The 25,214-nt window shown below is 37.1% G+C and overlaps 1 protein-coding gene across 1 annotated transcript in view; it reads left to right on the top strand.

The window, feature by feature from the left end:
* Positions 1-25,214, top strand: part of AOPEP (aminopeptidase O (putative)) — a 613,303-nt gene that overhangs the window by 546,249 nt on the left and 41,840 nt on the right. The window contains exon 15 of the mRNA XM_077474816.1: positions 8,829-8,945. Within this exon, the coding sequence (XP_077330942.1) occupies positions 8,829-8,945 (117 nt within the window). The remainder of the gene's footprint in view (positions 1-8,828; positions 8,946-25,214) is intronic.

The following is a 25,214-nucleotide window of genomic DNA, read 5'->3' as shown; positions in this document are numbered from 1 at the left end:
ATCAGCTAAAAATCTTTACAAAGGAGATCGGTGTTCACAGCTGTTCCCCACCACACCGATCATTCCCGGGAGATCGGGAGGTGCTTGTGGGTGTACGAGAGCCGCTGCAGAAATGCAAGAGAATTGGGATGTCTGAAATTATGAAATGTCGAAATGCAGCCCACATTCTCTTCTTCTTTAATGGGATAATAATGAAGCTGCTTTGCTGATACTGATGGAGTTCTGCCAAATGTATTTTAAAAGGCTTTTATTTTCTAGTGATATCAAGAATAATATGCTTTTTTACCACATCACCATTATCCCGTAGTTTGGCCGACAGCTGAGCAGCCAGCCCAGAGAAAGAAGGGCTAAGTCAGCCCTGACACAATTGAACTTCCTCTTTATCAGCTCGTAGTACATCTAGCACATCACTACGTTCGTGTTTGTTGGCCAACAATTGTGTACCGTTTGTATGCAAGACAAAATCTAGGTACACTCCCTTCGGACAAAAGTCTGAGGCTTTGTCTGCGGAAAATCCGATCGTGTGTACAAGGCTTTAGACTTCAGCTTCCTAACAATTTCAGACATAGGTCCAGCAGACACTGCCTTTGTTATGTTTAACCCTCATGTGGCTCAGGACATAAACCCAAGCATTTTTTGCATGTGTGTGACCTGTGTAATGACTAAAAAACACTGCTACCTTTTAGATTTAAGTCTGCATTTCATAAATTGAGAGACGTTTATTTCCCTTTACAGTGTAAGTTCATATTTAGGTTTTAATCACGAGCTACGTTTTTTAATTCTGGATAGAATTTTTGTAGTAAAACTCCAGCTTCTGTATTCCTTTGAAGACTGAGGATGAAATTTATTGGGCTGAGCCTTTATCGGTGAAAACAAATGTAAATTTCACTGCGAGCACACCTGCCTTTCCCTAACATTTGTCATCAGCCTAACATTTAAAACCTACTCTCCTCAACCTTAACACTTGACCCAACCCTTAAATTTAACACTTAACCAACTACTCATCATGGTGTCACACTTGCCCTGCATTTTTTTAACACTAGTATGGCTTACTTTGGTAAAACAGTGCAAGGGCCAAACACAATCTGCAACATGCACCACTTAATCACGGTTTAAAATTCTTAGTATTTGCTACAGTTTACTACAATTTGCAGTTAGATCTCTGCTCCCTTCAGTGTTTTTTTTTTATTTTTTTTTTATTTATTTTTTTAATGAACCTGTTTGTGCAGGGAGAAGTTTCTAAATGTTGTGTAACTGACATTGGGGTTGGTTTACTAAAACTGGAGAGTACAAAATCTGGAGCAGCTCTGCATATAAACCAATCCGCTTCCAGAATTTTTTGTCAAAGCTTAAAGGATAATTTCACCTTTTGTACCTTTGTAACACGTTACATGTTGCACCTATGTTCAGGGTGTAACATGCTATCAAATCGTCGCCCTGATCCCCCGTTTTGGCTGTGAGCAGGGTGATCTTCTCCCCTGCTCACTGCCATAATCTAAATAAAATGCAGTCATGTGGGGCTCAGCCCAGCCTTGTCATTGATTCATTCACAGTGTCAAGTGTAGTTCCCAATGAATTACCACGGCGCTGTTGAGCACTGCGATAGTCCATTGATTCTTCCTGTCAGTGTATATTGTATGGGCAGACAGCTTACACTGACAGTCGGCAAGAGACCTGCATGGCATCAACGATTCTTTCCAGGCCCCTAAAACAAAAAATGGTATATGCACATGCAAAAAAAGTGCATATCTTTTTTTGCTGAAAGGTGAACTTATCATGAACAAGCTGAAGTTAATATCTGATTGGCTACCATGCACAGTTGCACCAGGTTTTGCACTCTGCAGTTTTAGTAATTCAACCCTATTGGGTCCTTGAAGGAGAAACCCCCCTCAAGATATGAAGTTTCTAAGGGTCCATTTACATAATTGCAATGTAGTAATTTGTGTCATAGATTTTGGTGCACTGCGGTTCCTTCTAATTAGCACCCCAATGAAACTTCCCTGCACACACGTACATTGGGGGCTAACAACACGACAGCATGCATGATTGGTGGTCTGTTGTTGCGCATTTAACACACCACAGTGGAACAGGCTGTGGAAGGGTTTATTGCAGTATAGAATTGTGTTGTCTGTAATGATCTGTATATTTTCTGCAACACACAGAAACAGGACACTGTGCAACTACCTAATTACCTGCTACTGGCCCAGGAACATTATAATTACTTCCAAACATGTAATAAAAAAATAAACAAATAAGTTTGAATTTTGCATATTTAGGGATAAGTTTGCCTGTTTTTGCCTGCAGTTCCATCAACACAGACCAAGGCAGATTAAAATGTGAACTAACATTTGATTCTCGAGATACATCTTTCCAATGCATTTTCCATGCATTTACAATGTCTACTTATTTAAATCTAGTAACAGCAGGTAGACATTTCTGGGGCATATTCTGTGATATGAAAAGATTGCACAGAGACAGGAATGGAAAAAGTGTGCTGGTAGTGGTTTAATGTCACCAACCTAATATTAAGGGGAACCTATTAGTATAGAAATACAGGAGTTGGCATTATGGACTTGTTTTTGAAGGTACGGGCTCATGGGGCTGCCCTGTTGGGACACCTGATATGCACAGGTTCCAGGTTAGTGAAAGAAGAGTAAGGAAGACAGCTGTGAATCTTGCATCTTCAAAAGCAAATTTGCAATGGCAGCTGCTATATTTCCATTCTGACATTTTATATCCTGACAAGATTCTTTTTAGGCGTTTGCTTCATTTTGATATAGGAACCCACAGCCCTTTAACAGTACTTTAGGCTAAAACTCTCATGTATCCTAATGATAGGGTCTTTTTAAATATATATACTATACTTACTAGTACTTTTCAGTTGAATGAAATCTTCATTTTCTTGAAGAGCTATCAGCGCTAGTTGAGTCTTCAGTGTATCTGACACATAACAACAGTGTCTCTTTTAAATATCATGTAAAATTTTTCATTAATTATGGCAAGTTGAAGCAACCCTGTTGCAAGAATAATGTTTTTAAACAAAGTTCCCCCTGCAATGAGGAGAATTCACACTTACCTCTGCCTCCTGTGCCATTGATCTGCTCTTTATTGCAGAGATACCACCGATAGACTTAAGGTTGGGTTCACACTATTGCGAATTGATTTCTCCACATCCAATTCACATAGCAGGGGATTGTGACCAGCTCGCTATGGAGCCAGTTCATACATCTCCAAAGCGGCATTGGTGCAAATTGCACAGGAGTCCCGTGCATCTTTTGGTCCATTTCAGGTCTGAATTCAGCCCAAAATTCAGGCTGAAATCGGACCAGAACAGTGAATGGAGATGTACCAGGCCCCCTGCTGTGAGCCACTGTGTTCTCAAGTGTGAGCCCAGCCCAAAGAGATTGTAAACAATCACCTTGTAAAACAACCCATTCAGTTTAAAATAGAAATTAAAGGCAAAACATTTTTATATAGTTATAATAAAAAATTATAAATACCTTTTTTCCCTTTTTTATAAGTGATTACATTCCCACTGTTCTCCGCTGCATAAGAGCTGAGGGGAGGAGAAGCAGCAGTACACTGAGCTTGCTAGTGAATGGCTGTGCAGTGGTGGTGTATCAGGACAAGTCTGATCATTGGAAGAGAGAACACTGAGTTTCTAGCTTAACTAGAGACCTGGCCATGGTGTGCTCTCTTGCTTAGGGTAGTCAGTTTTTAATACGAAAGCAGAGGGACTAGCAGGAACACCAGGGATTTCACACAAAGGAAGCAATACAAACAGAACAGGATACTATCAGGAATATGGGAGCACTTTGTTTTTAATCTTCTGTTAGCAAATGTCCAAAGGCATCTTTATTTTGTTCACCACACTAAACCTCTTTCTAATGGAGTTAGAATTTTACATACCAATATTTAATATGTGTGACCTTGAAAGTCCACAAGAGTAAAATGTGTTTTTTTCTGTATATGAAAAATATATGTACATTTTACCCTCTGGTACAAAATATTGTTTTGTATCAACGGCAAATATGTATAAATAGGTTGCTGTATGCAACATTGTAATGTGAATTTGTAATGGTTTTGTTATCCCTGCAGAAATAAGAATAACGCATGTCAGTTTCTGGTAGGTGCTGGATAATTATAAGACTAACTGTGCCTATTTGAACAATGGACAAACTATATATTTCATAAGCCTGATGGGCAGGTGCCTGGAGCCCTTTGGTTAGCAGGTTGCTGTTCAATTCTGCATCTCTGTCTGCCCCTGGCCTGCACTTGAATGATATGCTGTATATTCCTAAGTGTGAGTCAGGCGAGGATATTAGAGCCACAGTTTAATAACCAAAAGTTCTGAGTACTCCAGGCCTAATGGTGTAAAACAAGTCCATTACGCTTCTACAGGTATTTTCTGACCATTATACATAAGCAATATTTCATTTACCTGCCCAGTGTCACAAAAAGCTTTGTTGGTATAGTAATACTCCAAAACACTTGGTTTATTATTTTCTACCCCAAATGGAATATCTCTGCACTTGACACTAAGCTTACTTACCAGCATTTTTCTATTAAATATTTAATTTATTTTATATCAAATATTTAGACTGCAGCAGCAGTAGGAGCAGCTCCAGCCTGCAAGATGGGTGGGAACAAAGGCCAGAACTGTGCAAGGACAATTTCTCTGTGGGAGTCACATGGATATTTTAGAAATTGGTAGGGGATTCAGCAGGTTAAATATCACTTTTGGCTGTTCTGATCCTTTAAGAAAGCCTTGCAAGACTTTTTTCACATGAGTACACTAAAGCCTCATGTATGCTGCTGCTGGTAAATGGAAGTTTAGGAGCAGTTGGGTGTGTTTCTCAGCTGCTCCTGAACTCTCCTCTTTTATTTATCAGTACATGTACACAGGGTCATTTATAGTCGTTTCTGGGCAGTGAAGTTTAGAAGCATTTTTTGGAACGCAAAAAAATAGGTTCAGATGAATGTTCAGAGGCATTTGAAACGCCAAATGCCTGTAACAGCTTGTAAATGCTGCTTAACATGGTAAGTCGTGTCCAGCATCATTTTTTACAGACACTTCCAGATGCAAACGCGACATGTAAATGCGGTGAAATGGACAGTGTCGTTGTGGGTTAAAACCACCTAAACAATTGGCATCAAATTATTATTATTATTATTATTATTATTATACAGGATTTATATAGCGCCAACAGTTTGCGCACCAATCAAAAAAAACAATCAAATACAAGAGTGTTAAGAGGGCCCTGCTTATAAGAGCTTACAATCTAATAGGATGTGAATGTGGCTTCACTCTGAAGTAAACCAAAACGCAAAACTTATTATAAAATTTTATTCAAAATAAAAGTAGTTCTTGCAGAATGCTGACAAATGTTTTTTGTTGGCTATTTGGTTTTAGATATTTATATTCATTTTTTTGCATAAACGATGTATAATTATTATGGTTTGGCATAATAATACAGTTAATTTTTGTTAATTAAAAATTCTGGCTGAGCAGTTTTGTCAAGATTGTATGTCTAATGACTGACAGATTAACATCTTGTGTTCATAAACACACCCTGCAGTATGTTCCAACCTTCTTTATGTATGAATGACTAGAAAAACCTTTTTTAACGCACAGTGATAAGCAGCATAATTAAATTTAATGCATTTTTTTGCATTATAGCTAAAATTGTGCTTTTTATATTGTTTTTCAGCTACTTAATATGTCTTTTTTTTTTTTACTGCAAAGGCTTATTGTAGAGAGTGCCCATCATCTTGCAGAAAGGCTTTCCTGTACAGTGCACAGTAACAGATCAGGGTGCACAATGAGTTAATTTGGTTGTGTGCATTGTTTGCATTGAAGTCTAGCCAGTATTTTTCAAGCCTTGTGCTTCTTTTTTCCTCTCTTTAATTCAGTATAAACATTTCTGACTGCAGTAACTTGGATAAATATAGCAGAGTACCCTTTTCTGGTAGAAGAAGATCCCTAAGCATTTCTTAACCATTTTTGGGAAGAATTGATCTATCTGAACTATGAGAAAGGGAGGCAGTGTCTGTAAATTGAAGTGACATCATATGTATTACTCCCATTGATCCGCTTTTAGACTACAGGCAGGATAAAAGGAAATGGCATCAGGGAGGAAGTATGCCTCATTTAGGCACAGATCCCAGCGTGATAATGGAGTAATAATAGAAAACACGCCACTATTAATCGCTCACTGCATTAGTCCACAGCACATTTTCTCTCCGAGGAGGATTTCAATGCCCTCATTCAAGTGCAAGCTGAACCAAATGGGATATTCGGCATGCCAGCTGTAGTGTGATTTGTAAGATCCCCACGCCTGGGTGTAGTGCTGTTGTCGGTGGTGGTGCTGGGGATGTTCAAGTGCAGACTTGTGTCACATTTCATGCGTGTGGAAAGGTCAGTAATCAACTGTTTTCTCATGTGGACCCACCCGGAACCTGGCATTAATCGTCTTGCCATAATGTATGGATTGACAGATTGTATCTGTAAGTTGTGGGTGGTCTTTGTCTCCTATTATGTGGCAGATGGGTCATGTCCTTCAGCTACACATTGCTGTAGTGTGAAAGCAAAATACTTTTTTTTCTTTAATGATAGTTGAAATTCTTTTTACCGTGTCAAATTTTCTGTGCGTGACAACATCACAAATTTGCTTTTTGTGACATGGGGATGTGGTATTGTGAATGTTTTATAAGATGTGGGATGATTTTCATAGTTTCTTAGTTTGGCTTTGGAGTTGAGTCTTGCTTAAACCTGTATACCTACACCCAATTTGTTCCATCTACCAGTGCATGCAAATCCCAACTGCTTAAATCTTCTTGTGCTACAGTTTTTTGTTTTTTCATTTCTTTTGGTTAAACTTTTCAAAAGAGGTTCTCAGTTATGATTTCTGGAATGCAACAAGTTAATTGTCTTGTAGTCTGTTTTTTTTCCCAGTTATACAGTTATAATGTCAGTTAATGATTTAATGACTTGAGTTTTTATCAGAAATATTTTGATAAACTGTGCATACAGGAAAGTAATTTCTCATAAGTTGTACTGGGACACAGTCGATAAAGTCTACACTTGTGATCTTAGAACGAGTAACAGAATTGTTCTGCAATAACCAGTGGAACAGCATGCAATTTTTTTTTTCACATGTAACTTGAAATCAGTTGCATAGTTTTTTTATTTTTATTTTTTTTTATTTTACTGAGATTGTTTTGAAACAAATTATGTTTTTATTTAATTTCACTGTTTTATGTTTATGTTGTTACGTTCTTGCCAGAGGGACATATTGCTTTTCGATTAGCTGAAAATATGAAATATGATATAGTGTGTTATCACCTTTTTGAGGGAAGTAACCTGTTCTCTTTTTAGTATCTTTATATCGAACTTTGATTGATAATTGTTTAGTATTGTGTTTGCAGTTTTGTCCTTAGAAATATAAAGATTCAGTTAGCCGGATTGAGTTCTGTGAAATGTTAAAATGTGGGAATTGGTTACAGTATCTCTTATTATTTTGCCAGAAAGTTATGAAGCATTATTTGGTGTTCAATACCCTTTATTTTGTGTGATATTAAGAGGTAGCTAGTGTTGCATTAAAAATACAATATCACATTTTGCTTCTATTTCGATTTTTTTTTCATCATGTCACAAATTCAATTATTTGGGCATTTTATATTGAGAAATATCATAGAAAAAAATGCAGATTTTTTAAGGCTATGTATGTATGACAGAAGTCAGAATTCTTCTATTCTTTTCAAGGCAAGGCCTTTTAGCACACCAGCAAGCATTGTACTGTGTTTAAGTTTCGCCATATTTAAGGGATCTTTGGTTTTCTCTTTTAGGGTTCACATTTTAAGAACAGGTTTCAAAACGATGCGTATTTTGTAAAATAGTAATTCTGTAGCACTTAAGTGTAACATTTGGCAGTTGAGACAAGGTGTAACATACCTAGAGGCCTGTCATTGTTAGAAGCGAGAGTCTGAGCTGTTGTACCCTGTAATTTACTAAAAGACTAAAACACCTGGTTTGTAGAAATATGAAAGCACAGCATGGGCAGAGAAAAGCATATATATGACGTGTCACACTTTTAAGGGAATAAACAATATGTTTACTAATAAATATATCTAAGAACGTGAACAAGGACTTATTGAAGCACCTGCTCTCCTTTTCTTTTACGTTTCTTTTTTGTGGCTGATCAAAAAAGTTTGACTTTCATCGTAAAAGTTTTATGCAGTGGGCAGTTTTGACAAAAAAAGCAAATGTTCTGTATATCCGAAGAGTTGTTGATCTTATCCATAATATGAGAATAAAGGAAAATAGTAAAAAAGGAAAAACACATGTTTATGCTGTGGTATGGCATGCTTTTTGTTTAAGTGCGCTGTCTTTCTCTGACTATTTACAGATGTGTTTTTACCTTGAATTACAACACTCTCCATTCATTTGAATTCTTGAAACCAGTGACAGGATGCTGTGTAGTGTATCTTAGGGTTACGACCCAGTCTTTCACCATAGATTTTCTTTAAAATTTAGATATTTTTGCTGTATAAACCCGCAGTTTGTCATCAGCTGAGAAATATGTCTTATTAATTATATGCATGAAATAGCTCAAGTAGTGTGTTACTTGATGTGTTGAATGTTTTTCTTTTATATGATAAATGATACCACAACAGTGTGGCTTTCCCTATGTGGTGTTAATTCTAGTATACATGATTTATTTCTTCTGAACAATATAGACATTTTGAAAGAGTCACTAGAGATTGCTATATATGAATAATTGTGCTGCATATAAAAACACCAGTAACAAAAGTGTTTTTGTTCGCAGATCCTTCCAGATCAGCTGGTTCTGCTTTTGGATTTGCTGCTGCAGGAAAATACTTTATGCGCCAAAACACTGCAATGCCTAAAGACAACCTACAGTCTGCAGGAACAAGACGCAGAGGTAAGAACAGATGCCTAGTGCCAGATATGAAACCCAAAATCAGGTGTTTGGTTGGCCAAAAAATACACGGTAGACTGTTTATAGTCAAATGTAATCACTGTTCAGCAGAGGCGTTAAAAAGTCTAACAACACGCATACGGGGAGTACACTTTTTCATGCAATCATTTGTAGATCTGTCTAGGTGCCTGCAAAGATTTATTGTATCCAAAACTGTATTTCAACTGTATGCAGACCTTGGTGCATCTTGGCCCATTCTAAACACAAGGCTGGATTTGAGCTTGGACACTCCCAACCCACTCAGGCTAGTTTTGATTGCACTGCTACCTATGGTTGTGGATCAGTGTAACTTAATGTGTTCTGTAACTTTTATAGGCTATTTTTTCTGCATTTTATTTTGTCTTATGGTTACTTGTGAAAGAATAGTGATAATAAACCAAGAGCAGCTTAATGTTAACTGGGGATGCAGCCTACTATTACCATCCACTTGTTCTATGCTCTATAAACTAGGATAAATGAGGAAAATGTGCATTTGCCTTTTATTTACTTTTTTAACTTAAAAACTGCAGAAGTTAGATGATCATATATCAGTATTTTTAATCTATTTAAGTTCTCTGTTTTAAGGTATTGCTGAAATGGCATTTAAAAGCTAACGTGATAAAATTTGATCCTTTTGGAATAGAAGGATTTTTGCTGTTGCACTTTTGTAATGATACACAATGTAGTCAGGTGATTCTACCATTGATCATCCACCCATAAATGCATTTGTGATGTAGAAATTATGTCTGGTGCAAACTACAGAGGAAAGGGGTAGTTGCTTGACAGTTTAATTGCTGTTCTGGTATTTTGCTCTTTAAAAAAGTTAAACAGTTCAGCAGAACCCAATTTGCAGTTAATCTTGCCACTTTGTCAGGTGAAATGATATGCTCACTGAAATGTACTTTACCTTATCAATTCACCTAGTTTCTGCAGAGTATACCAGCAGTCCTAGATTCTTCCAGAGTATTCATGCCCCAATAACCTGTCTGTAAGTGGGCCAATAAGCTCCGGGTCATAATGAGACTACCTCTATTTCAACATTTAAATTAAAATAACTTAATACATCCAAATAAGTGCATCTATGTCAGGGGTAGGCAAACTTCAGCCCTCCAGCTGCTGGGAAACTCCGATCTCGCCTCTGCCTCTGGCAGTCATGCTTTTGTCTGTCACAGGCTTGGAATGCCTTATGGAACTTGTAGTACAACGTCTGGAGGGGTGAAGTTTGCCTATCCCAGAACTATGTCATACTGACAATATGCATCTATAAGAACTTAACCTACATCATCAATGTAATACACAATTGCCTAATAGTTTGTATACTCAGTAACAATGAGAGGAAGACCTACACTCCACGGCAGAGCAAGGGACACTTACTGCCTTTAATCTGTAGTGGTTAATCTGAGTCATTTTTAATATATGAACATAATGGTATTTTTGAATGGTTCATTCGAGTTAAATACCCACAAAATGATGTATTGTATTTACACTGTGTAGACATAAGAGAAAAAAGTAGAAAAGCTGGGAAAAAGGACACGTGGTATTGCAACCCTTTTTAATTGGTATAGTATCATCCAAATTAAAACACTAAAGATTATGAAAGCACATATTTTAATGTGACCTTGTCATAGCAGGTACTATAAGATGCCTACTTTTCTCTTTACCAAACTCCCTCACTGCTGGGATCTGTCGGTGGAGCCTCTAAAATTGTAATGGTAGTATCAATCTTCTATAAAAGTTGAAAGTTGCACAAGTCTAAGTAAACTCCCTTGCAGGTCATGTGACAGCAAAGGCTTGGTGATTGGCTGCTCAGACTATACATTGTGGGAGCCACACATGCTCACGTACCTAGATATTTGCAGGGGCTGTAAAGGTAGATCTCAGCAGTGGGGGAGCAAGGTAGAGCACACAAATGTTAATATCAATACATTCATATTTAATTAATTACTTAAACTTCTATAAATTAAATTTTCAGGAAAAGACTACCCCTTGCCTCAGAATATAAGAGGCCCTATTTAATTAAAATTTTCTGTATAATTATTTTTAATGACATAAAAAAACAGCACTTCTACAAATTCATCCTTTTTTGTGCAAGTCTGAGTATCATTCAGACTTGGCTCTTCTCAGAATTAAACAACACAGTGAGCACAGTTGTGATCAGATCTTATTATTGATGCCTGCAAATTAGTTTGCCATCAGCTCATAATATCGTTTTCAATATTTTGATGAGTTGTAGTGATCTGTGCTGCAAATTCGGGGTGCTTTTTTAAGATGCCAATGTGCTATTGAAGCCTGATAATGAGTAGTGATTTTATTTTGTTCTGCTCAACTACATCCTCATGATACAATCGTTAATTGATAATCCACACAGGCATGTACTAAAGCTGCATTTCTTTTTACCATGCTGACCTTACTTCACACTAATGTAATGGTCCATTTTGTTAGAATCTCATTATAGCGGTCACACATTTGCTCTCATATAATACATATAGCCTTATTTTGTCATATACATCTATTGCACACTATATCATGCACATTACTATTGTGCACTATTGCTAATAGTACATTACATCTTCTACTACCTCAGAGATATCTCTGACCTACATAACTCCATAAATCTTCCAAATGGAATGGGTAAAAAAAAAGATAGTTCTCTTTGTGTGATTAACTGTCATACAGGGCTATTGAGCCTAAAATCATATTGTTTTATATCAAAGATAAGTACACTATCTTTAAGTACATCCTAAGTGTATATGTCAATAAAATGAAGAGCAGTTCCAGGCAACAAGTCGATCCAGTTAGTCAATTTTCAGGAAACACTGCAGCTGTGCTAAATTCTACCCATTGTACCTATTTATAGGTTCTATTTAATCCCTAATTGTCAAATTTTACAGGGCTCCTCCCATGTAGGTTTGCTAGATCTGCTTGCTAAAGTGTGTGCTGTTTAATATGCTTTGATCTCTGCTTGCTGTACCTCCAATTGGATTCAGAAGTCTAAGGTTGATTTAAACCTGATTGGAGCTTGTGATCATTTTGATATATCAGACTTTCTGTATGACAGACAGCAAGTAGCCTGTAGAGGTTGTGTTTGGAAATAGTTGTCCTGGAAGTAAGCGGTAGGATTTCCAAAATCACTTGATGCCAGACGGAGGGTGTTAAACTGGTCTAGTACCCTACTCCATGTATGCATTTTAGTGATAAATGTTTCATTTTTACATTTTGTGCTGAACTATGGAGATTCTTGCCCACTTCCTGTCGTGACAGGAAGCACTGGAAAAATTTCCTTAAGAGGCGCAAACAAAAATATATTTTTAGTACAGTAATGAAAGGATAGAACTTCTAACATTATTTTTATTGCCAACCGCGGCATGTGGCACAGGTGCAGCGCCCAGTCCCACTGCCTGCATTCTGCTAAAATCTATAATAGGCTGAATCATGCTGTGTATGTATGCTGTACTGAGTACTACATGCATTCAGGGCCATATGTGTTCAGGGATGAATGCCCGGAACGCAGATATGTGTCACCATTGGCTAAATACCTGGTAATGCAATTCTTTAGAAAAAAATACATTTTTAATAAATGTTTTACAAATTAATGTTTGTCATAAAAAAATGAAGACTGAAAATGTTACTGTTGTACAAGCAAAATGTCCCAGGCTCCCAGCTCAATTAGTAATACAAGAAAAACTAGCACTGTAATTGATAGACTGTGCACTTTGTAAGTGAAGTTGCATTCATTTTGCCCAGAGCTTAGTAAATGTGGTAAAGCTCTGCTAATATCCAATCATGTGCAAGCAAAAATGTTTTTTTGTTTTTTTTTTATTATTATTTTACCTAATTGGGTATTTTTTACATAGTAATGCTTCACCACATTTACATTTACTAAGGAAAGTGAGTGCAACTGCAGTTGCAAATTTCACAGTCTATTTACTTTAGCAAATCAACCTCATTGTCTAGAAATTATTTAAACACTCCAACCGAATAAGCTCATTATTAAATATGATGGTCTATTTAAGCACCACTTCTACATTTTGGGTTTGATTTATTAAAACTGGAGAGTGCAAAATCTGGTGTAGTGGTGCATGGTAGCCAAACCGCTTCTAACTTCAGCTTGTTCAATTAAGCTTTGATAAAAAAAAGCCTTGAAGCTGATTGGTTTCTATGCACAGCTGCACCTGGTTTTGCACTTTCCAGTTTTAGTAAATCAACCCCTTTGTGTATGGTTTTGAACACATTTTTAAACTATTGACTATAGTCTGGCTAAAGCTAGTTTTGTGTGATTTGTTAAGGCCTGTAGGTAGCTAAATAGGAAAATAGTCCTTTAGTTGGATACTATTTTGTCAGGGGAACCAACAAGATATCTGACCAGGTGACCATTATTATAACTTTAATAAATACATATACTTTGTCCAGTGTATACCTAGCTTGTGATTTTGGCTTATGAATAATGTTACAAAAGTGCAATTCTGGGGGAATAAAATGTAATTTCTGTTTTATTGTTAATTTAGCATTGGAAAATATTAGAACTGTACCCAAAACTAGGTTTTGCATGGAACCAATATAGTACACAGAGGGTCCCAAACATAGTGTCCGCAGATTTTCAGAATCTAAGATAAGGGAGTCTTTACATGTTGTCTCTACTTCTTCTCTTAAATTACACTTCCAGTTTAAGCACGTAGCTAGTACAAGTTAATACTGGATATGTAAAAGAAAAGTGTTGTAATGATTTCTGCACCCGTGCTTCATGTGTTACCCTAGTGTCTATTAGTCTCTGTTGTCGTCTCATCACACATCAAAAGAGAATGCTAGAAACTGTATACCCCAATTAAACCACACATGGGGTTTTCATTGTACATAGCAGTGATTTTGATTTTTTTAATTTGGAGACTTTCACTATAGTTTAGTTTGTGCTTGTAAAAAAAAAAAAAAAAAAAAATGTGATCCAACTTGTAGTTGGTATACGTGGCATATGTGGAGGAGTTCTAGATTTCATATATTTGGTGTTATGAAGTACACAGCAGGGCAAAGTCATTCTCCTGGGGGTGGAATAGGAAACAGACTGTTGCTTATCAGACTATGAATTTTCTTATTTTAGATAGATGGGAAAAGCTGGAGCCTTAAAATGCAGCAAGTGCTGCTGGGTAGTAACAAGATAAGCATGAGTTAAGAGCCCTGACTGGGAAAGAAGAACAAATAAGGCAAAGACAAGCTTTGCAGTAACTACTTTGGAATTCACATGTATTCACAGACAAACTGTTCAGGGCTTTTTTTTTTTTTTTTTATTCAGTTTTAAAAATGTGGATATTTCTCTTTCATTCCATAACCAATGTAATTGAAATGGTATTTGGCAAAGGAGAGATTCCATGGCTTTGATAAAGCATTTGTTATGTGTCATGAATGGTATTTTCTTTCATTTAGAATAGGAGATATACATCAGTGACATAGGAACAGGTGTTAGAGGCTCAGCAGTCAGAAATGGTGATGCTGTCATTGCTCTGCCCATGATGACCTCACTTTGTCTCCACTGCTGTCTGTAAAATTGTACTTGTGCCTCTGATATATAAAATAAACTTCTGCAAATAAAAACCAATAACAATTGGTAGCACAAAAACAATATGAGAGTAAAGTTGGATATGCAAGGTACTTCTTGTGTAATGAATCATGTACCTTGCTAGTATTTGTGCTTAGAGGGACAGTCTAATTAGCTGTAATCATTCATCAAGGTGAGGCTTTGTTCACAATGGCCAGATATTAACTGCCTATTAAACTGCTGTAGGCAGTATGCATTTGTGTTGCCTAGAACAATGCTGGGTCATTCAGGGTCAATGTTTTGATATTTATGTTCTGATTTTTTTTTTTTTTTTCAAACTAATCCTATAAGGTTTTGCAAGAATTACATACACCTTACCGACATGATGTAAAAGTGCCCATTATTTTTAAAGGTGCAGCGACTCAACATGGTTTTAAATTAGATTACTTTGTTTTCAGTTATTTCAGACTTAACAGTTAGTTATTTTAAAGTCCAACTCTAGGCAACTAAAACATTTAGGCCTAGGGGAGCAAAGGAAAAAAAAGAAAGTTGACTTTGCCCATCCTCTGCTCCTCCATGCAGCTAGATCAGTTCCCACAGCTTCTACTACACACTCCTGCAGTCTAGAACAGTGATGTCATCAAAGCAAAGGAGGGTCCATAGCTCTGCACTGGGCATGTTGACACCGTGGGATAGTCCACCGCCACAGCATAGAATAATGCTGTCTGCCAGGATAACAGAGGAACAGGTAAGTAAAAGTATTTCTTCAAAACTAGCTGTTAACCCTTGCAGTGTGGGCACAGTCTCCCTTGATCTCCCACTGGGACTATTGTAACATTGTATCTTGGTGGCTGCACAAAAAGTCAGAAGCAGCAGTAGGTGTGGATCTGTGTGGGTCAACACACAGTCAAACACATAAGGATTTTTTGTACACAGCTGCCCTCTAAATTAAAGCCTGTGTTGATGATCTTTGGGCTTGTATTGATGGCATTAGTTGGACATCAGTTTGAGAAGCTTTGGAGGTCATTCAGAATTCATTGACAGGTGAATTTGACCTGCAGTTGACCTCCTGACCTGCATTAGGGTTCGTTCACAAATATTACAGTAACTGTTCTTTTTCTACAGTGGATCAACACCAGTCACTTTCACACTAGGGCAGGTGGGCGTTGGATAAAAGCACCGCTGCTCATTGATTTCAGTAGGCAGGGGCGTTTTAGGAGCAGTGTATACACTGCTCCTAAAGCGCCTCAAAGATGCTGCTTGCAGGATTTTTTTTTTTTTAGCGTCCTGCCAGCGCACTGCTCCAATGTGAAACCACTCAGATTTTTATACTGGAGTGATAGGAGAGGCGCTTTACAGGCACTTTGCAGGTGCGATTTTTTTTTTAGCGCTATAGTGCCTATAAAGCGCCTCACTGTGAAAGTTGCCTAGAGGAACTTAATTTATAGTTTCCATAGATGACCAAAAAAAGAGAATCATTCTACATGTTCATTCTATCAGTCTCTATAGACATACCAAATAATGACCCTGACAACACTACATGTAGTAAAGACTAATCATCCAATATTTTTGGATAAGTTGTGTACTGGTCATATGAAATATCTTTCAGGGCCATTATCAAAAACTTTTCAGGTACCTTAAAGCAGTTGAAAAGGTGATTTTTTTAAATTGGAATAATAAATATTTGATACTACCTGCTCTGTGCAATGGTATTGCACAGAGCAGTCCCTTACTGCCTCTTCTGGGTGTGCCCTATAGCAAGCCATGTGCTATGGGGCACACTCCTGAGCCGGGCTATGGGCATCAATAGACACAGCATGGCTTGGCCATTCACTGCTCTCGGACACAGTGCTGCATCGAGATCGGGCTCAGGTAAGTAATTAAAGGGGGCGGGGAGCTGATCACAAAAGGTTTTTTACCCTAATGCAGAGAATGCCTTCTGCCTTTACAGCCACTTTAATAAATTCCCTGGTTTGTGTAATAAAGCACAGTGACATGACAACCTATCTGTATATAAATGATGAGAATTCATTTTTATAGGTAATATATTGAAATCTGCTTTGATACTTTAGATTACTACACTTTGCCCATAATCATTGTTTATATGCCTTTACTGAATAAACACAAATGTGTGACAGTTGAGTCCACATAATCTGCGTGAATGATCTTTTGCTTTAAATTGCCACCTTGACAGGCAGGGTAAATAGCAGATGTTGCAAATTCTATACATTTATACATAGCACAGAGATGCCACAGGTTTACATAACAAGAAAACTTACAATCTTTACAAATGAAACTGGTTCCCACTCTTCACAGTTCAGCACACACGTCACTGATGTAATAGTGTGCTGATGTGGACACATAGGAATGTGTTTGTTTAAGTAACTAGGTATTTTCACTCCCTTTTCTACAGGATCTTTTCTTTTTTTGAGGACTTTTCATATGCCCGAATGCTTAAAATGGGTGGAAGAACAAATATAGCTGAGTAAAGAAGAGTTGTAACAAAATATCCTTATAGGGCAATAGAGATTTGTCTCCTTTTATTCCAGCCTTTTTGACATTGTTTATACACATTAACAGTTGCCAGACTGTTATTTTTAATTAGTATGCAAACATACTTTCACTATATATAGTAATTAGAATGTATTTTAATCGTGCCTGGATACCAGTGAAATGTCAGATCTATAACAGGGAGGAGAGAGGCTGGAAAGGGAGCAATACTGCTGGAGAGATCCCATGCTAGTGTGTCAGGCAAGTAGAGAGGAGCTTGCATGTCACTTCTTTTTCATTAACGACACAAAAACTGACCATCCGACTGTTATTTTTAACACAAAGAGAGAAAAAAAAAAAAAGAAAAGATCTGTCTAACTGTCAATAAAGTATATATATATTCCCCAACGAATAGCACTCTGTGACCTTTGCAAAGGGCATATCTCTGGCTTTCATCTTATCAGACAAGGTGATATCAAGGACTGTGCTGATTTTTTCCAGAGCGGAGATAACATTGTTTGCTGTGCAGTAGCTGTAAGTGGCAGACCTATTAACCTACCTACCTATCCATCTCCCTATGTCCTTTTGGAACACTGAGATTTTAAATGTGATATAACAGGTCCCGTTTTGTCAGGGGAAGGGGCCACAAAACCTATATTACACTTTGGTTTAAAGGAGCTGGAACCAGCTTTTAATGTTTTTTAGAAACATGTCCGAAATACTTTTGGAGCAATCATGTAAGTCAATGTAAAGCTTGTCTAGCATTTTCAATTGAGAATCTCTAGAGAATCAGACTGAAAATTGCAGGAAACTATAATGATTTTCAGTCAATTTTAATTCAACATGCAACCCGCCTGTTAGTTAACATTGGAAACAGGTTGCCCAGCATGTGTTAAAGTAAAAATGCAGCTTTTGCTGAAATATTTTCATCCCCCCCCCCCCCCCCCCCCCCATCTTCTTCTGGTCTGAATGATGTCCAGTATCATCCAGTCCATTTTCCGTGAGTTGATGCTGTCATGGACACCATTCTTTGGGGGGCTCACAGCACACTTGTATACAGAACCATGTTCACACATTATTATGTGAGCCCCATTTTGTGCAGTAGTAAAAACTGCCAATGCCAGAGGAGAAGAGGAAGGACCTCAGACATCACATCGCAGGGCAAAAAATTAGCTGGATTTAAGTAAGTATAAAGTGAATTAAAAAAAAAATAGGTTGGGAAACACAAAGATTGAGTCAAGCTTTAATTAGGACTTTAGACAGTTTAAAAAAAAAATAGATAAAATACATATAAGGAAGTTGTTTTACCTGCCAAAAAAATTGTATTTCTGTTAATCCATTTTTGAGATTCACATAACTCAACCTAACAGCACCGCCCTTTCTGGAAGGAGGGAAGACCTGAATCTTCTCTGCAGCAGTTCTGTACCTATTAGCATTCTCCTTGCACTGCAGCACAACTGTTTGAGTTCTGCTGCTTTTTCTTTCTGCAGTTTGACCTTTGCTATACAGGGACTGCTAGAGGTTGATACCAAGTCAAAATCGGATGCGAACACTGCTTGCATTAAAAAAAAAATACATTTTAGGATATATGAATAAATACTGAGCTACAACCATTTACTATATGTTGTAACTAAATGGAGTACCACTTAAAACACTGCAACCTTGCCCATTCAGGGTAAAGTGTCTTTGTAAAGCCCATTTTACTAATGCTGCTAGCAAATATATAGGAAGGTATAATATTATGATAACTTGTTTTAAACTTTTTAAATTTTTTACCAGTTGCTTCCTGGTTCCAGGCCTAGGCCAAAAATATATCTCAGGAGTCATACATCCCAGGAGTCCTCCTAAGTATTTTTTTTCTTAATCTGGAGGAGGGGCTTTCTCAGCTAAACAGACCCTCCTACCTACATCTCTGAGCTAAGAACAGAAGGAAGTAAATGCTACATGAATCATCTGCCCTTACTCAAGATGGCTGCAGCTAGAAATCCTAGTGGTAGTGGGGGTCAGGGCTTTTTTTCAGCAGGAACGTGGGGGAACAGAGTTCCGGCACCTCCAGCACTGACTGTATGCTGTGTGCTGCATGATCTATTGATACTGGTTGCTTGGAGATCAATATTAGAGGGAGGGGATCTATTTTTGCAGGGGGGTCTATTGTTGCTGGTGGGGACCTATCTTTGCTGGGGCTGGGTCTGATATTACTTGGAGGTCAGTTATTGCTGGGAGAGATCTACTGTTGAGGGATGGGTCTATTGTTGCTGGCTGCTGGAGAGTCTATTGATGCTGGCTGTGGGGAGATCTGTTGCTGATTTTGGAAGAATGAACAATTGTGTATCTATCACAGGGTGGTGTCTGTGGATACACTGATAGAAAAAATGCCGCGTCCTAATTATCACTTTGTGAATATAAATATTGACAGGGAAAAGGGGAAATGAGGGAAAAAATAAAAAAAGAAATGAAAGAACCTTCACACAAAAAGACCTCAAAAAAATGTGGGTTCAGTTGGACTTTTTAGGCATAAAGAAAGTTGTAAACACAACCGGTATGAAAAATAATTATTTCTATTTATTTAAAATAAAAAAGACAATTTAAAAAGAACAGGAAAAAGTTCAATTTCCCTTTTACACAAAAAAAGGGAAAAAGTTTCCTCCTTAAAATTGCACAATTAAGACCTAATTGACATCCTATCAAACATAATAACAACCTTTTCAAATTTCCAAAAAGGAAAAGAAAAAAACAAAGTATATATCTATACAAATGAGGGATCAAGGATATCAATCATACAGTCAACGGTTACATATATTTTTGGTGCTCTACATGTTTCGTGTCTACAATGACACTTCTTCTTCAGGAGCTGATAATAATGTTCTGAATTATTCCTTCGTAAAAGGGTGTCCTAAATAGGGAGATCACCGTTTCCAAAGGAGGAAATTGGTACGATTGATTACACAAAACTCATAAAGATTAGATCTTCAGTGTGTTTAGTAAAAATTCTTGAGGCGTAAGTGAACACAGATAAATCCGTGATGGATACTCTTTGGTATCTCCTCAAGTTGCAAAAAACGGATCAAATTCCCACTGGGTAAAGGAGGAAAGTAAAGGGGGAATCAAAGAGGCAGACTAATCGGCCCATTCACCCCTCTCATATTGTTTTTTGTGTGTAGATGGCGGCCATCTTCTACACACAAAAAACAATATGAGAGGGGTTAATGGGCCGATTAGTCTGCCTCTTTGATTCCCCCTTTACTTTCCTCCTTTACCCAGTGGGAATTTGATCCGTTTTTTGCAACTTGAGGAGATACCAAAGAGTATCCATCACGGATTTATCTGTGTTCACTTACGCCTCAAGAATTTTTACTAAACACACTGAAGATCTAATCTTTATGAGTTTTGTGTAATCAATCGTACCAATTTCCTCCTTTGGAAACGGTGATCTCCCTATTTAGGACACCCTTTTACGAAGGAATAATTCAGAACATTATTATCAGCTCCTGAAGAAGTGTCATTGTAGACATGAAACATGTAGAGCACCAAAAATATATGTAACCGTTGACTGTATGATTGATATCCTTGATCCCTCATTTGTATAGATATATACTTTGTTTTTTTCTTTTCCTTTTTGGAAATTTGAAAAGGTTGTTATTATGTTTGATAGGATGTCAATTAGGTCTTAATTGTGCAATTTTAAGGAGGAAACTTTTTCCCTTTTTTTGTGTAAAAGGGAAATTGAACTTTTTCCTGTTCTTTTTAAATTGTCTTTTTTATTTTAAATAAATAGAAATAATTATTTTTCATACCAGTTGTGTTTACAACTTTCTTTATGCCTAAAAAGTCCAACTGAACCCACATTTTTTTGAGGTCTTTTTGTGTGAAGGTTCTTTCATTTCTTTTTTTATTTTTTCCCTCATTTCCCCTTTTCCCTGTCAATATTTATATTCACAAAGAGATCTGTTGCTGCTTCTAGGGGGATTCTGTTTCTGGTGGTCCATTGTTGTTGGGGGGTCTGTTGTTGCTGGAGGTGGCTACAGTGGACCTATTTTACTGCTTTTTCTGTTATCTTTAACACATTCCATACAAATTACTGATCAGCACAAAAGGGCAGTATGGGAGGTAGATAGGGGGTGGAACCAAGAAATGGTGCTCAAAGGTGGGTAGGGGCAGAGAAAAGGAGGAGTTCCTGCACATTTTCTCTGAGAAAAAAAGCCCTGATGGGTGTCAATGTGATTTCTTAAAATAATGTATGGAGACATGGATGGGTGGGTGAGTTTGGGTCTTATAAACATTTGATAGTTTATATGATATAATTTGGCACCTGTAAAGCTGGCCATGCATTATACAATTGTCCTACTCATTTTCTTATATATTTACCTTCAACTATGTAGCGCAAGGTCCTGCCAGATTACATACAAATTGAAAGTGTTTAAGTTTGACCCCATATTATATGTTTTTTGTAAATTGTATAATGTATGGCCATCTATTTTTGCAGGGGGGTCTATTGTTGCTAGTGGGGACATATTTTTGCTGGGGCTTATATTACTTGGAGGTCAGTTATTGCTGGGAGAGATCTACTGTTGAGGGATGGGTCTATTGTTGCTGGCTGCTGGAGAGTCTATTGATGCTGGCTGTGGGGAGATCTGTTGCTGCTTCTAGGGGGGGATTCTGTTTCTGGTGGTCCATTGTTGTTGGGGGGTCTGTTGCTGAGGATGTTGGAGAATTGCAGATAAGTGACTGTGACCTTCCTTTCACCACATATGGCTACTTTTAGACCCCTTTCACACCACGCGGCCCATAGTGTCGGCGGTAAAACGCCGCTATTTTTAGTGGTGTTTTACCATCGGATTTGTGGTGCATTTTGGCCGCTAGCGGGGCGCTTTTACCCCCGCTAGCAGCCGAGAAAGGGTTAAAACCGCCAGCAATACGCCGCAATAGTAGCGTTTTGCCAGCAGTATTACAGCGCTGCCCCATTGATTTCAATGGGGAGCAGCGGCGGAGGAGCGGTAAACACACTGCTCCTTCACCGCTCCAAAGAAGCTGCTGGCAGGACTTTTTCCTGACGTCCTGCCAGCGCACCGCTGCAGTGTGAAAGCCCTCGGGCTTTCACACTACAGACAATGGTGCAGCTTTTTTAGGGCGGATTGCAGGCGCTATTTCTAACGCTATAGCGCCTGCAGAACTCCCTGGTGTGAAAGGGGTCTTACTTTACTGTGTCGATGAGATCTGTTATATTGTGCTATCTGCTAGATTGGGCCAGTTGCCATATGGTACCCTGCGCATCATTTTCAGGCTTAAAACATTCATTGAAGCCAAATGTTGTTAATTGAAATTACACTATCTTTAAATTACTCTGTAGACTATAGAACTGTAGTGGAAAGACAGGGCTTTTATGTTCAGGTAGGCTCATTTATTGTTGATAATCCTATTATGGTACTTTCAGTCTGTGCACTAATGTTGTTATTCATAAGGGATGGATGGAAGTGCTCTGCTTCCAATGATGTAATTCAGATATTGCATCTACTTTGGTTGCTCCTGAAGCAACTGCAGCTCTAATAAGAACCTCATGAGATCCTCCAAAGGCCTATAATGTCAGTTTGTGAAGAGCACAATATCACTGGTAGCTAGCATTTTTTTTTTTGTTTCTTTATAAAAGAATTGAACATTGTAATTTTTTTTTAGTTCTGTATAAAATAATTGAACATTGTTGTTATATTTGTTATGAATGTCCAAAGCTGAACAAACCCATTTGATTTTGATCTTCCTTAATATACAAATATAGTTAATAAAATACTTGTGGTTTTTGAGCTGCTTTACATTCCCACAAAAGGTCAGAATGTAGGAGCCAGACATACAACATGTTTTAAAATATGATAGCCAGGGCCTGCTAAAGGAAATTTCTGGTTATACACACAATTCACACAATTTTCACAATTTATTATAAACCCTTCAGTAGTTTCCTGGTGTGGAAAGACATTGAGACAAGAACACATTGTGCAGGAAGTTTTGCAATGCAGTTCTATTTAGATTATCAGTGATACACCCTGGTCTGTACTTTTATTTATCTTGCCTAAATATTTCACAAGCATAGAAATGTACCTGGACTTAAAAAAATAACAAAATAGATTATAATTCATAACACCATAAAAAAGACTTTTATGTACACTAGAGCCAGGGTTTTCACCCTTTGATCTGGGACCAAAATTGGGGTTTTATCATTTATTTTTTTAGATCTGAGATCATAAATGTTGAAATATCATAATTCATTTTTAGTTTTAAACCTTACATTTTGGGGACAAGAAAAAACTATTTTGCAGGGTTACAAAAGAATGTGTCATTAAATTTTGTCTTAGCAAAAGGTTGCTCACTTGTGTTCTGATGAAACCATTGTCATTAGCAAAGGAAGTGAGAGGAAATCTCTCTGCCAGGGTCTCAGAGAGAAGAATCCTGGCAGAGGTTCACACTTTAAAATTTGAGAAAAGTTCTGTACAGCCGCACTCCAAAAAATAGCCTTTATTCATCAAAAGGAATAAAAAAATACATGCCACAGCAGAACGGACAGAAGAACTGACGCGTTTCACACTAACAAACAATGCTTAATCATAGCTAACAATCACAGAAATATATATATATATATATATATATATATATATATATATATATATATATACTTTTGTCTTTCGACCATGTGATCAAATAAATGGATTATTGGATCCAATCAACAAACAAGCAAGTGCTATGAACACAATCAAAGAAATGAATAACCTCTGTGATTAAGATGCTCGATAAAATTATTTTTAACTAAATAAAAATATATATATAAGTGAAAAACTATATATAAAAACATATATGTGCATATGTGAACATGTAAACCCTAAATGAAGGGTTAATCTAAATAAAAATGTGTGTTGCTATACATGTAATAAATGGTGTCACTTAATCAATAGTTAACAAAACTAGATCTGTGCTGGGAAGGGAAAAAAGATTAATTTAAAAAAGTTTTAATATATATATATATATATCTAAGTATTATTTATGTAAATGAGATGTTTATTCATAGTAATGATAGGATTTATATGAGTCAAAGTAAAATGTTATGTGCATAGCATGTATCTATGATATGCAAATGTTCACTTCATCTTCACATTGCTTATTCTTTTTTATCTGCATATAATACCTTTCTTTACACATATCATATTCTATATTTCCTTTTTTTTTGTATGTGCTGGAATATAGTTTGTAGATATAATATTTATACGAATAATATTCACATTCAGCATATATATAGGGATCCACAGTATTCATACTTAGAGATATATATATATATATATATATATATATATATATATATATATATATATATATATATATATATATATATATATTAATAAAACTTTTTTTAATTAATCTTTTTTCCCTTCTCAGCACAGATCTAGTTTTGTTAACTATTACGTTTCATAATTTATTATATGTATAACAACACACATTTTTATTTACATTAACCCTTCATTTAGGGTTTATTTTGTCGAAAGACAAAAGTATACATTTGATATTTATTTCTGTGATTGTTGGCTATGATTAAGCACTGTTTGTTAGTGTGAAATGCGTCAGTACTTCTGTCCGTTCTGCTGAGGCATGCATTTTTTGATTCCTTTTGCTGTGGCATGTATTTTTTGATTCCTTTTGACGAATAAAGGCTATTTTTTGTAATGCCGTTGTCCGGAACTTTTCTCAAATTCTATTGCTATATGCATTGCCAGCACCTGTGGCCTCCAAACTAGAGGAGAGGTTCATTCCAATCTGACCTGCCTGGAGCAGTGACATCCCTTTCTCTGTTGTCTCTAGAGGTTCACGCTTTGCTAGAGTCAACAATAGGGATCCAGGCTCATGGTAGTCTGACCCATTGTTAAAGGACATGTGTTTGCTTTAAGCCATGTATGTGAGAGTCCCCAAGAAAGGCATTTGCCAAATAAACTACTATATTAAAGCAGAAACAGCAGAAATCACAGCCCTTTTTTCTTACAGAGTATCGGTATATTTATCAGAATATGTATTTCACAAAATACATAACAGTCATTGGTTTAGCCTACATCAGGGATCTTCAAACTACGGCCCTCCAGCTGTTACAGAACTACACATCCCATGAGGCATTGTAAAACTCTGACATTCACAGACATGCCTAGGCATGATGGGAATTGTAGTTCATGAACAACTGGAGGGCCGTAGTT

Source organism: Lithobates pipiens, unplaced genomic scaffold (genome assembly GCF_037356315.1).
Source record: "Lithobates pipiens isolate NorthernLeopardFrog02 unplaced genomic scaffold, aLitPip1_a1.2 Scaffold_13, whole genome shotgun sequence".
Lineage (NCBI taxonomy): Eukaryota > Metazoa > Chordata > Amphibia > Anura > Ranidae > Lithobates > Lithobates pipiens.
Note: the sequence above shows the minus strand (reverse complement) of the source record. Positions and strands in the feature narration are given on the sequence as shown.